This window comes from Podarcis vaucheri (genome assembly GCF_965113315.1).
Source record: "Podarcis vaucheri genome assembly, chromosome: 17".
NCBI lineage: Eukaryota > Metazoa > Chordata > Lepidosauria > Squamata > Lacertidae > Podarcis > Podarcis vaucheri.
The window spans coordinates 9,844,375-9,857,579 of NC_138755.1; the positions used below are offsets into that span (position 1 = coordinate 9,844,375).

At 44.9% G+C, this 13,205-nt stretch overlaps 1 protein-coding gene across 7 annotated transcripts in view; it reads left to right on the plus strand.

Annotated features, from left to right (window-relative positions):
- The window catches only part of NFIX (nuclear factor I X), a 257,068-nt gene that overhangs the window by 214,783 nt on the left and 29,080 nt on the right, over positions 1-13,205 (plus strand). For 5 of the 7 annotated variants that reach the window (XM_082204973.1, XM_082204972.1, XM_082204976.1 and 2 more), the window contains 5 exons: positions 511-573; positions 1,035-1,109; positions 3,215-3,335; positions 3,691-3,827; positions 12,128-12,250. In XM_082204973.1, coding sequence (XP_082061099.1) covers positions 511-573; positions 1,035-1,109; positions 3,215-3,335; positions 3,691-3,827; positions 12,128-12,250 — 519 coding nt within the window. The remainder of the gene's footprint in view (positions 1-510; positions 574-1,034; positions 1,110-3,214; positions 3,336-3,690; positions 3,828-12,127; positions 12,251-13,205) is intronic. The other 2 variants (XM_082204975.1, XM_082204978.1) reach the window with 1 other exon arrangement.

The window sequence follows — 13,205 nt, forward strand, 5'->3', positions numbered from 1 at the left end:
TGTTATAATTTTAGAACCATGACAGGGGTGCAGGGGTGCCATTTGAAATTTTCTGCTTCAGTCACAAAAATACATTCAGCATTTCTGAAACCTAGTAACGAACAAATCCAGATGGCTCCTTTGAGTGCGCAGTGCCATACTCTTAAGCAGTGGGTGAAAATAATCCCGGGTAATCTGGTGAAGGAAGGAGCACGGGCTTCCTTCTTGGTAATCTTGTAGGGTTGGAGCATGGAAACAAGAACCCTCTACTTCGTCCTCCTGTCCTGTAGCATCATATCAAAGGGCCTCTCTGATTACGGCAATCAGTTCTTTAAAAACAGCCAGGTCTCCTGGCCATTTCCAGTGAAATATTATTTGTTGCTTAGCTTTTTTGGAGCAGCCTTTCTGTTGGCCACAAAAAGGAGTGAAGTGGTGCAAGATGCCCACACAGCAGGCCTCAGCTATTGCCCGTCATCTTCTGTTCTCTGTTCCAACCATCTCCTGATGTCAGTTTTTGCTTCTGTGTTTCAGAATCCGGACAATCAGACAATTCAAACCAGCAAGGAGATGCGGACATCAAACCACTGCCCAATGGTGAGTGAACTCCTGCCCAGGAATCAGATTCCCTGGTCACTTCTCCTGACTATTTGTCTCCTCACACAGAAGCCTTGTATTTCTCCCCTCCCCTCAGATCCCCATTTCTGAAGCCAGGTTGGGGTGGGTGGCAGGTGCTGCTGCGAATCAGAGGTCTTCACCATCTGGTTTGGAATCATTCCCTTCATATTTGAGAAATAAATGTAGCAGATTGAGACCTAAAAGGGGTGCTGAGATTTGATTAACGGATATGGCCAGATCTGAGAGCGGGAGCCTTGGACTCAGATGAGAAGCACTGGAGAAATGGAATTCAGAGTTGACCTAGAAGGGAGATTGCAAACTAGACTCACTTTCTGTCCAACTATGCTATAGCAAGCCACCTCCAGCCTCTTGTTGCTGACCCCTGTTCTCATTCCATTTTGTCCTCATGACCCAGTGTGCCTCTCTTCTTCTCTTTGCAGGGCATTTGACTTTCCAGGACTGTTTTGTGACATCGGGTGTCTGGAATGTTACGGAGCTGGTGAGAGTGTCACAGAGTAAGTCAGAGCAACTGACACTTCTGGGTTGCTGTGCTGTTCCTAAGGGGATCAGGATTCAGAGAGACCTGTGCATGTGACCTCTGCAGCAGTAGCCTCATCCTTTCCTCACTTTCTTAGCTTTCAGACTTGTTGCACAGTGTACTGTGACATCTCTGACTATGACTGGGCTGCCTTTCCAAATGGCTCTGTGGTCTTGTTGCTAAGCTAGGCCTATGGAAGCTGGATTTGATTAAGTGAAAGCTTGTGGAGTCAGATTTGAGAAATTGCTAAGATGGACATCCTCCATATTCATGCTCTTTTTAAGGAGTTATGAATGCAAGACTCTTTCTCCTAATCATGGTCTTGCCCTCAGCAGCATCGCAACCTCATCCCTTCTCCTACTTAGTGCATTTACATTAGATGCACATTAAAGGAGCAGGGAAGGGAAGCATCCCAATTACATGTTGAAAATAGGGTCTCTTTCCCTTCGCAGGTTTCAACACCTGGAAAGGTTGACATTGTCGCAGAAAGCTTTTGTCTCACTTGCTCTGGATTTCTTGTTCTGTGGGTCCAACATGGATTCTAAGAGTACTTCCCAGCTGAAAGGTTTATTAGTCTCAGGGAACAGAGTGCCAATCGTCACAAAGATAGCAGCTAGTCCAAATGGACAGAGCCAGCCCTACCCTTTAGCAGAGTAATGATTTTATTTTTTTACCAACATTAAGGTTGCCATTTCAACTTTCTATGTCAGGCACTAGAATGTGTCCGCAAATCGGCTAGCAGGATCAGTACAGGAGGCACAAAATGACAAGAACCAGCAACGGCAGTGCCCAATCCTAGCAAGGGATTCTTTGAGGTTCTTCTCCTTCCTATTATTGCTACCCTTTCTAGGGAGGCTGAAGTGTATGTAGGATCATCATAGGACCTCCTTCGCAGCTTTAAGTCCAGTTGAGGTAGTTGATCCCAAATATTGCCAGAAATAATATGAGCATTTTGTGACTCTCCTGGTTATTATTATTTTAGACTATTTTCATTGGTTGCATTAGAAGTTTTTGGTTTGTTCATCGTTTTATGGATGAAATTGGAAAGTTTTAGAAAGCAGGCTTTCAAGTTCTCCCCTTAGCTAGAAGGGAAACAGACACTCCGTTTCCAAGTTACCTAACCAAGTGTTGACTTACTTAGCACCATATAGTGCCAACCCAGTACTGCTCTCTTTGGGCAACAAATTTAGTAACCCAAACCTGCTTACACTTTTATCTTTTCTCTTTCCTTGTGTGCCATTATATTTCAATCTGCTGCCTTTCTCTTTGGCAGTTTCCTGCACTCAGTAGCTTCAGCTACTGGTCATGCTACTACAGTCAGGGCTGTAATGTGCATATCTATCAGCAGTGATAGTTTTCTAGAAAAGGAGGCACCAGAACTCACTATGAACGCCTCCCTTGTTCTCTTAGAATGACCGGAACTGAGTTCCAGCAAGTTCTGGCTGAAAAAAACAAAAACACCTGTCTAGCAAGCCATTTGCTGATTTGACTGCTAAATCTCCTGTTTCCCAAAGCACGGAGAAAGAAACCAATGAAATCCATGCTGTCCGGCTTCCTTGCACTATGGCCCCTTGCTGAAAGCTGTCATACCATGACAGTGTCAGGACTTTTACTGGATGCACATTGCAATAGTTGGTTTGCCTTTCAAGGGTGGAATCAGTTCTAGAGTACAGATGTTGGCATCTTGAAGTTAGCAAACTGCCTGAGCAACACCTCAGCAGAGCACCCTGGCCTGGTTTCCATGTAACAGTTCTGTTAGAGGAAATAGACTGTTTTTGTAATTCCTGATGCTGGAGTCAGCAAATGTCTCTGGTTGTCAAAAACTAATGACTAAGATAACAGCACCGAGAGTTGGAGCTTCTTCAAGCCTGGTAACATCTGCCTTCATTCTGCAGAGCACATGGTGGGAATGTGCTAGTAGCCAAGATTGTCCCTAACTGGCCTTGCCAAAAGTATACCAAACCACCTTTAATACCTTCATTCAAGAAGATGGCAGCTACTGATTTAGGAAGTCAGTTTGACATTTTGTTTCTCTCTTGATGCCGATCCTCCAGTCTCTGAGTTTTTCCTCTCATTCTTCAGCTCCTGTTGCCACAGCGTCTGGTCCAAATTTCTCACTGGCTGACCTCGAGAGTCCCAGTTACTACAACATCAATCAAGTGGCTCTTGGTAGACGGTCAATAACATCTCCACCTTCTAGCAGGTATGTCTCCCCACAACTGTTGCATAATGCAGAAGTCCTGCTGGAGGGCCTCAGCCTTGGAAGCAAATGATGCCTCTTTTACCAGTGTCCTCTCTCAGTCAGCCCCATTGTGAAGGATGCCTGGGCTGGCAGTAGGAGGACTCTCTACTATTGTAAACCAATACTTTCCAAAACCACAGGCCACTGTGGAATAAAAGAAATCAGCTGCTTGCCCTTCCTAGTCTTGATGTCAACTAACCCCTCCAAACAAGAAAGCCCAGCCTCTGGAGGAGGAAGGCCTTCCTCAGCTGGTACCCTATTTCATCACTCAATGGTTACTTATGGTCTGCCCTTCTGTGGTCTCTTCCCATTGCAGTTCCACCAAGCGGCCCAAGTCGATAGATGACAGCGAGATGGAGAGCCCTGTAGACGACGTGTTCTACCCTGGGACAGGGCGGTCCCCAGCAGCTGGCAGCAGCCAGTCCAGTGGGTGGCCCAACGATGTGGATGCAGGTAGGGGGCACCAGCTTTGCACCCCCAGTTCACATAGATCTTGATGGGAAACTAAAGCAGAAGAGACTGGGCTGCCCTCTGGCCTTCATGTACTTAACACTCTTCTTGTACTGTATGGGTTGCACAAATTCCTTTCACAGAAGCAAGGACCTCCTGTTGTAAATTTCGTTCCTCCAACACAGTGGTCACCTTTCTAGATAAAGGTTTGTGAGGCAGGATTTAAAAGGAACATAGGCAGATTCTAGTCTCTTCTGACACAAATTCCTTGAGGTATTGTAGGCTGCTGTAATTTCTGGTCCTGATACTCAGAGTTTTCCTTTGCATCCCCTGAGACATTTTGCAGAAAGTGCAGGCCAAGTGGTAGCTGTGTTAAGGATCTGAATGAACTGTGTTTGGACAGCTACCTACAGATTCCACAGGCTGGAAAGAACATTTCAGAGGAGCAGAGATATAGTTGCTTACGACAGGCTTGGGGTGTAACTCTTTAATAGACAAATCCTCAATGCAGGATTAGAGGGGAGCCCTGACCTAAAATCAGAGAAATGGGGTGAAATGGGGTGGGGATGAGACACAAGGATAGAGTGACAAAAAGAGAACCCAGGACCAGCAAAGCTGTGGCGTGAGACCAAGTGGTACGGATCCAAGCACAGTAGTTGGATGCTAAGACAATGTAAGCCCTGAAACAAGCCTAGGATTCTGGAGCATGGAAAGAAGGGACCAGTGGGACGCTATTCAGTAAAGCATTCTAGCGTGTAGGCACAATAGAGAAAAGAGGTAAATTGCACACATTGAACACAGAGATCTTCACATTTACATGATGTTTGCATAGAGCATAATACAATGTAGTATAGATCTGCAATACAGAGGATATGATTTCTAAATGTTCCCTGTGTCATGCGTTGTTGGGAGTAAAATGTTTAAGCACTGATGCCAGAGAAGATGCTAGCTTGTAGACGCCAAGCGGAGGTTGTGAGTGACAGCACGTATTTGTTGGTTGTGTGCATGAGGGGGTCTCTGTGAATAAAGAGGAAGGGGATTAATAAGGAGGGAGGCAGCTTGGGTGCAGGTTTGTGAGAATGGAGAGGATGCTACATGGAGTCTGTTGGGAAGAGGCTTTGCTGAGATGCAGCAGCCTCTGAGGTGAGGCACATCAACTGTTTGTACTGGGATTGCTTACTCAGTGCTGGGAATCAGCTGCCCTTAGGCTGGAGCATAACAACAATCTGTTTATCCAGGGATTCCTTGTTGCAGGCAGGCTTGGGATTCAGATACTTCTGGGATAGGATGCTGTTGCTGTTGAATTGTTATGTGGAAGCAGAGTTCTCTATTTGGAGACCAAAAGACAAGAAGCAGAATATAATTAAAAACCAAAATGCTTAAACGGATGTGATAGAATGGATGGAAAAAAGGGATGGGGGGGATGAGATCAACATCCATAGCCCAGCAGGGGAGCATAGTTCAGCTCATTTGAGAGCCCTTTGTCAATTCCTAGTCTTTCTAACTAAGGGACTTCAGATGCCAGAGCTTGACACGGTCTGCACCTGAGACTTGAGAGAGCTGAATTCAGTTCATGCTAATCAGGAGGTGGTTGCAACGCTTTGTCTGTATCCTGTTTTCTTGACTGACACACAAACCCTTTGCTATCATTTTGAAATAGCAGTTTTCTGACATGACTCGTGTCATTCTCTGGTTAGGGCATTTGTGTGCTTGCTTGGTGATATTTTTCTCTGCATTCCCAATGAGATCATTTGCCCATTTTGAAACGTGGAAATAAAAAATGATTGACAAATTCAGACTTCTTTGCAAAGTTGAAATTTGCTTTGGAAGTATCGCCAACGTTCATTACTGTCTGTGGTGAGAGTGACTAGTGTGAGCAGGTTATACCCGCTTCAGTTAGCCAACAAAATTCCTTCCCACGCCACTCATCTCTTCAAATTCCTGTCCAGCAGTTGCAGGGATGATTGTGAATCTGTGACATCCTGGGGGAAAAGAAGGAAATTGGTTTCAGAATAAAACACTTCTTACACTGGCCTTTTCCATTGGTCTTTCTTTCATCCCTTTTATATGTTAGCAATAAAAAATTATCTGACCCCATTAGCATCTGCTTATCGGCATTCTTAGCTATTGACAAAGAGACATATATTCTTATGGTACCTGCTACCCACACCTTGCCAGCAAATCAGATGTCTCAGCAGAAAGGGGACCTCCTAGCTGTGTATATTTGAGGAAATGCTCTTGCCTGAAAATTTTATAGGGTATACATTAGATAGCTATGAAGTAGTTTGTGGACATTGCACAATTGCTGCAGGAACTAAGCAACTGTGCATCTTTGGAGAGCTAACTGAAATTACCATAGAGGCTTCCAAGAACAAGAAAGAACACTACCTGGTAAAAATCTATCTACCCCCGCCCCAACCAGCACACTCACACTTGTAGAATTCCTAGCATTTGACATTGCGAAAAGCATAACTCTGATCCAAAATTGGCCAGCAAATGTTCTATGGAGGGCCCAGGAGAGGTCGGAGCTGCAGGTCTACTCCTGCCTAGTAATAGAAAGTGAATGACAGGAGATGCGCGTCTTCTTTTGAGAGGGAGCCTTGAAGAAGATGGCCTTTGCTTGGAAACACAAAAACAACAACTGCAACGACTTAGTGAAATGGGTTGCAAATTCTCAGTGTTTGGCTGCCAGATTTGGAGTCAAGAAGCAATTTACCCTCTGGTCCGGGTAGGAAGTATATGGAGCGCTTTTCCATTTGCCTTCCCAGGCAGCATGTGGCACATGTCTTCTTGAGCCAGTTGCTCTCCAAGCACCTTCTGCACTACACCTGCTCTCCGTTTGCAGCGCATTCGATAGGATAGGGTTGTGCAGCAGAACTGTGGGGAGTGAATGTACTTTGCACCTGGGGGCTGCTCTAGATTAGGCTTTTAGTTATGCATTTGTAATCCTGTCACATCATCCTGTGCTGCGCTTAGATGATATGATCCCAAAGGTGTCTCCTCCCCCTTAGAAGCCTCAAGGCTGTGGAACAGGTTGTATTCATATGCATTCCCCCTCTTTCTCTCTCTCCTCTCCCCCCTCCTCCTTTGTCTTGTTGAGTTTTGTTCCCAGCCATCTCAACAAATCGCCAATTAAGCAGCGCAGCTGCAGGGCTTGTGTGAACAGCTGGAGAGACCATCCAGCCGTCTGACAGGGACAGGTGTTCACAGCTGGCTGGCAGCCCCCCTCCCCATCCCTGTGCTCAGGTATCAGGTGTTAGGCAGCTGGCATGAGATAACAGGCTGGGGGCTTTTCTCTCCCAGGCCCCCTTGCCTGCTGCTGAAGTGCCAGATTGTGCTGGATTACAGAAGCAGCAGCAAACATGAAAACCATGGCCCATCTCCCTTAGCAGCAGTATAGCAGCTCCCACCATTCAAAGGGTGTGTCGCCAGTTTGCTTGTCGTACACACATTGGGAGGTTTTTTGTAATTGACAGCCCTGTTTACTGGATGGCTGTAGGCTTCTGGACAGCAAATTCAGGGTCAGCCCACAGCACTACAAGAATAGGCACACACTCCAAGGAAATTAATTAGTGGGTAATTAGTAGGAGATTTGAGGTAAAGTTCTAAGTGCTGAACCTTAACTCTGACACCACATAGTACTCCGCACCCAAATTTATTTCTTGGTGTTCTAGTCAAAGATGGCTGCAGACACAACAGCTTGTGGTGGTTATTAAGGAGCCACTGGATCAATTGTGGTCTCAGGGCAGAAGCATCAAAGACCAAGCAACAGCCTTTTTTTGGTCTGGGCAATATTCTTTTCCAGTAGGACTTGCAACAAAATGATGCAACATAGAGTGCTCCAGTTCAGAGTTCTATCAAGGTAGCCATGCTGTTTTCCAGGATACTGCATTTCCACATACACACTTCTGGTATGTGCCTCCCGCCCCAAACAGTCCTGTAGTCCTTTGTTCAGTCCTCATTGCACTATTCCCTCCTCCTCTGTTTTCAATGGGTTGTTTGTTTGTTTGTTTGTTTGTTTGTATGTTGTTTCTACTGCCACAGTCTTTGAGATTTCCAGGAGCGTGCTAATATCTGGAGCTCCAGTGGCTGATGCTGTTTTGACTACATAAGGATACACATTCAGAAAACTGGTTCATTATTAGCATACAACAATCGTTCTCAACCCCAATCCCACAGACAACTGGATAATTGCTGGGGGTCTCCGTTAACAGTTAACATATGTTTTGTTTAAGAAAGAATGCACATGCAGAACTTGCATTTTACTAAACTTCTCTGCCCCCATTGACATTGTTATCAAAAACTGCCAGCAGCATATTATGAAATAAACTGGCCCAGGCCAGGCATCTAAGAAATCCCCTTTAACTGGTAATTTTTTACTGGGGGAACAGTATGCTGCACCAGTGTTCCACTGTGAAAATTATGAGCCCTAGGTCAAATCAGCCTCAGTCTCTATTGTCCGAAAAAGATAAAACAAGTCATGGGCCACATACAGATACTGACTATTTCACCACCTTTCCACAGGGCACCGGTGGTCTGCATACCATCATTTGAGAAACTCTGGTATGTAGGATGTAATTCTGCTAAAGCAGTTCCAAAAAGAGAGAAAGCATGAAGTGGCTCTATTCTTTGATTATTATTTGTCTGACTGAAAAAATCACATAAGCTTGGGGTGGGTGGGGTGGGAATCAGAGACATAATAATAGTTACTAAGAAAAATGAACAAGGAGTATTGTGGCACCTGTGTAAAACCTCAGCGCCTAGGACTTGCCGATCGCATGGTCGGCGGTTCGAATCCCTGCGGCGGGGTGAGCTCCCGTCGTTCGGTCCCAGCTCCTGCCCACCTAGCGATTCGAAAGCACCCATAAGTGCAAGTAGATAAATAGGTACCGCTTTATAGCGGGAAGGTAAACGGCGTTTCCGTGTGCTGCTCTGGTGCCGGTTCGCCAGAGCAGCTTCGTCACGCTGGCCACGTGACCCGGAAGTGTCTGCGGACAGCGCTGGCTCCCGGCCTCTAGAGTGAGATGAGCGCACAACCCTAGAGTCTGTCAAGACTGGCCCGTACGGGCAGGGGTCCCTTTACCTATTGTGGCACCTTAAAGACCAACCAACATATTATGGCAAGCTTTCATGGACTGCAGTTCACTTCATCATATGCAACCGTTGAAGTGGACTGTGGTCCATGAAATCTAATAGCACAATAAATTTGTTAGCTTAAGACACATAGTCCTCTAGGAAAGATAAGCACAAGCTAACATGCCAACCTGTTGGACATGGAATTTGATTCACCGGGAGACTTGTGCTGGTGACAGTGGTATATATTGAAGTAAGACATATTCAAGCTAAAAATAAGACAGTGAGATGATTCTATTCACTGAACAGCTGCCCTTGAGAGGACAGGTAATATATGGAACCTTAAGAGCAGGAGCATTGTGCATGAATGGCCAGTGGAAACATTCTGGATTTTATTGCCCAAACTGCTCAGCATTTTGTTATTGAAATGGCATGTCTCACCCTTTAAATCCAGACATTTGTGAACCCCAAGTATTTATTTTTTTTAAATTGCCTTCTACTCACATGGCTTTCTTAAAACAAGTTTTTAAATAAAAAAATAGATACTAGGGGTTGTCTTTGTCTATTTACATTCTAGTCGCTGAAGTCTTTTCTGAATAGTGTCACCTGCTCATTTGTTTCTTTGTATGCTTGTTTCTGTTGCGTTTCTGTCACTGGCAAACACATTTTTATAGCGGTATCCAGCTATTTAAACAGAGCTACTTAGATTGAGATGTGCATGTGTGTTTGTGGCTGCCACAAGTTCTTACTGGATTTTACTACATGAGCTTTAACTGCTCAGCACTTGTGTGTCCCTGGAAAATATAGAGCCTTTCTTCTCCAACAGTGCCCTACCATTTCAACAATCTCTTCCCATTTTGCTGCTGTTGTTAAGTCACAGGGGGACCAGTTTGTACATCCTTATCAGAATCTGCTATGTGAGTCAAGTTTGACAGCTAGGTGGGGTTGCCCACTTGTCAATCTCATGCTGTCACATGATTGACAGAGCACCCACCTGTAAAAACCCCTTGCACTTTGCAAATCCACTTTAAAGCCCCCAGTCGTCCCTATTTTCCCATTGCAGAGCTAGTACCAGTTTCAGCTTTAGATCTGGAAAACGGGGCAAAGATTAAGAATCTCATTGCACAGCACCACTCACAACTGGAGCTCCCGACAGCAGCTCTCAGGTTTTAAAAATTAAGATACTGGGAGATCTGACATGGAACTCTTGCATCTCATGTAGTTTGGGCCTTAACTCTTATTAAAAACAAGGGGTACATACTCAATATTTTTTAAAAAATAAAAATTACTAAGCTTGATTCCGGACTAGCCAAAGTACTCTGTGGTTCTCTGAATGTAACCTGCAGTCTGCATATACTTGAGTCCCAGAGGAAGTAGCCTGGACTTGAAGATATAGCCCACAGCCTGAATGTTTTCCTTGTATAGTGGTGCCTCGCAAGACGAAAAGAATCCGTTCTGTGATTCTCTTCGTCTAGCGTTTTTTTCATCTTGCGAAGCAAGCCCATTGACAGATTAGCTGATTAGCGCTATTAGCGGCTTTTAGCGGCTTATCTGCTGATCGGATCAGCTGATAAGCGGCTTAGCGGCTTAAAAAAGGGGGGGAAGGGAAAAAAATCAGCAGGTACTCTCAAGACATTTTTGTCTTGCGAAGCAAGCCCATAGGAAATTCATTTTGCGAAGCACCTCCAAAACAGAAAACTCTTTCATCTAGCGAGTTTTCTGTCTTGCGAGGCATTCGTCTTGCGGGGCACCACTGTACTGATTTCATGACAGGTTTTAGCAGGACTTCCCTTGCCTATAATGGTATATCATATTTCTGTGGTAAGCATGTACAAGTGCTGAAAGATCACTTTGGGCTGGGAAGATTCAGGGTGTGCCTTCCTGCTCTCTTCCTTTCCACCCAGGACTAGGAGGTCTGCTATGTGGAATGGCAGAGTGGGGAGCCTCGGGCTTCCATGCGTCTTTTTGCTTTGTTTCTAAGGGCCTACACAGCCACACATGGATCTCCCGAGAGGGAGACAGCCTGTGAGTCTTGGGGTTGAGGACATCAAGGATGGCACTTTGCTCTCTGACTTCCCACCTGTAGCATCCTGTTTCTCACTAAGAGTGGTACAAAGGAGGGCAGCTTGAGTCTGCACATTCCTTGAAAAAACGGCTGATTTAGAAGCATTGTGCATATCAATCAGACTATGCAATTGGTTCTGTGTTGTTTTGGAAGGGGGAAATGGTTGAGAGCTCCTGAAAAATACATCAGGATAAGATCACAACGTGTGCAACCAGTGGGGAAACAGCAGGAGTCATTTCTGAAAATTGATCCATCTGGAAAAGATAGATCCCTTGTGAGTTACTAAAACATCCTTGTATTTCTGGGTTTGCAGGCAATTCTCAAACAAATTCTAATAACACCCAAGTGGCAGGTCTGTGGGCATTACTCTCACAGAACTGCAGGGCGAGAGTGAGGCTTCATTTACCTCCGAGCATACCTTCAGAGGAGGAGGTGCAGTTGTCATGCAAATGAGCATTCTGGCGAATTTCATTCCCATTATAAATCTAACTTTAAACCTGCATGGAAATACCCTGAAACAAGGTCTTTCAAAGCACTAATAAACACTCTTCACAGATTAGTTCACATTGCTCAGATTACAGAGTGACACAAGAGAGGTGCACAACCATCTCAGCTGTGCTTGTAGGACAAGGGATGGTTTTGCAGCAATGGGAAGCCAAAGAAGGAAACCAACCCTCTTCGAGAGGAAGGAAAACGTGGTGATCTAGTGGGATCAGCAAGCAAGCAATTCATTTGCTCCCTGGGCTGTCATTCCAGGCTCACTACAGATAGTTAAAGTTTAGCTCTTAGTACATGTTAAGTGCTGTAGAAATAATATATGATGACTATGTCTTTGCATATACCACTTCTGCAACACATATTGGAATCTGACTGTTTCAGTGGAGTTGTTATACAGTGAGCGGGTAGCTTTTATGAAGGATAGATGTACCATACACGCCAACTGCTTCGTAGACCTGTTCACTGGCAGGCAGAGAGAGAGACAAGAAATTCAAAGCAGCCATTGCCCACACACTCTTTCCCATAGACCTGCAACAGCTGAATCCTGGCAAAGGGGGCCTATTCAGACTGTGAGCTGGTCCACAAGAGTGAATGAAAGAGCACGGCTAAATACTAATCCATCTTTCCATCTGTTAAACCATGCACTTTCTCCCTGATTCCTTGCCAGGACCGGCTTCTTTAAAGAAGTCAGGGAAGCTGGATTTCTGCAGTGCCCTGTCCTCCCACACCACCTCCCCGAGAATGGCTTTCACCCATCACCCGCTGCCTGTCCTAGCAGGAGTCAGACCAGGTGAGAACAAAGCCATTTTCTTAGGGGGGGGAATGGGTGGATTGTGGGCAAGGGTGGGGAGGCAAGGGACAGAGCTGTCTCCCTGAAAGGGCATGTCAGAGTTCTCAGTCATGTCGGTTCTGGCAATGGTCTCCTGCTCTCTCTCTCTCTTTCTCTCTCTCTTTCTTTTGTTCTTTCATTTTCTTGCTTTCTCTTTCTGCTGCTGAGGCAGCTTAACACAAGGATTGTATAATGCATCCTGGAAGACGGATCACTTTTGTGGGATGGGGTTTTTACCAAGTTTTCTTGCTCCATTAATCCGGATCGACTTGGGCAACATCGAGTCAAAGATGACCGTAGTGGACTAGATGTTCTGGTTTGACATACAGCAGTTTCGTATGCTTCTATGAGAACCCTATGGAAAAAGAGTGTCCAGAATGAATTGGGTTTAGATTTAAATATCTGGAAAAACACATGTAGAACATCCATTGGGGTGTTAAATATTAAATTCTAACAGACACCACAAAGTAGCACATCAAGGTACACTCAGGTTTGTATGTTGCATTTCCTCCACCTCACCCCACCCCGCAAATTAGCTTTCTACCCCAGATTAAAACAACAACTGCTATGGAGTTGTAAGCCCCACTGAAGGGAAGGTGACTTAGGCAAATTTTCAGTACCTTTCTTAGAAATTTATATTTTCAAAGCAAAAATTACTTGCAGTGTATTCTAAGTGTCTGCTTAGAGACTGATTTGCCGCACTAATTTCACGTCCAAAATTTATTTATTTACTTACTTTAGTTATTTATACACCACCCTTCAGTGAAACTTTCCCAGGCTGCCTTTACAATTAAAAATAGAAATACAGTAACACAACAAAAATTATAAAATGTATGCAGTAAAAATGAGAGCAATAACATGCAAAGCAACAGATGGCAGAGTAGCATAAAGACTGTTCATTGCTAGCATGTGAATG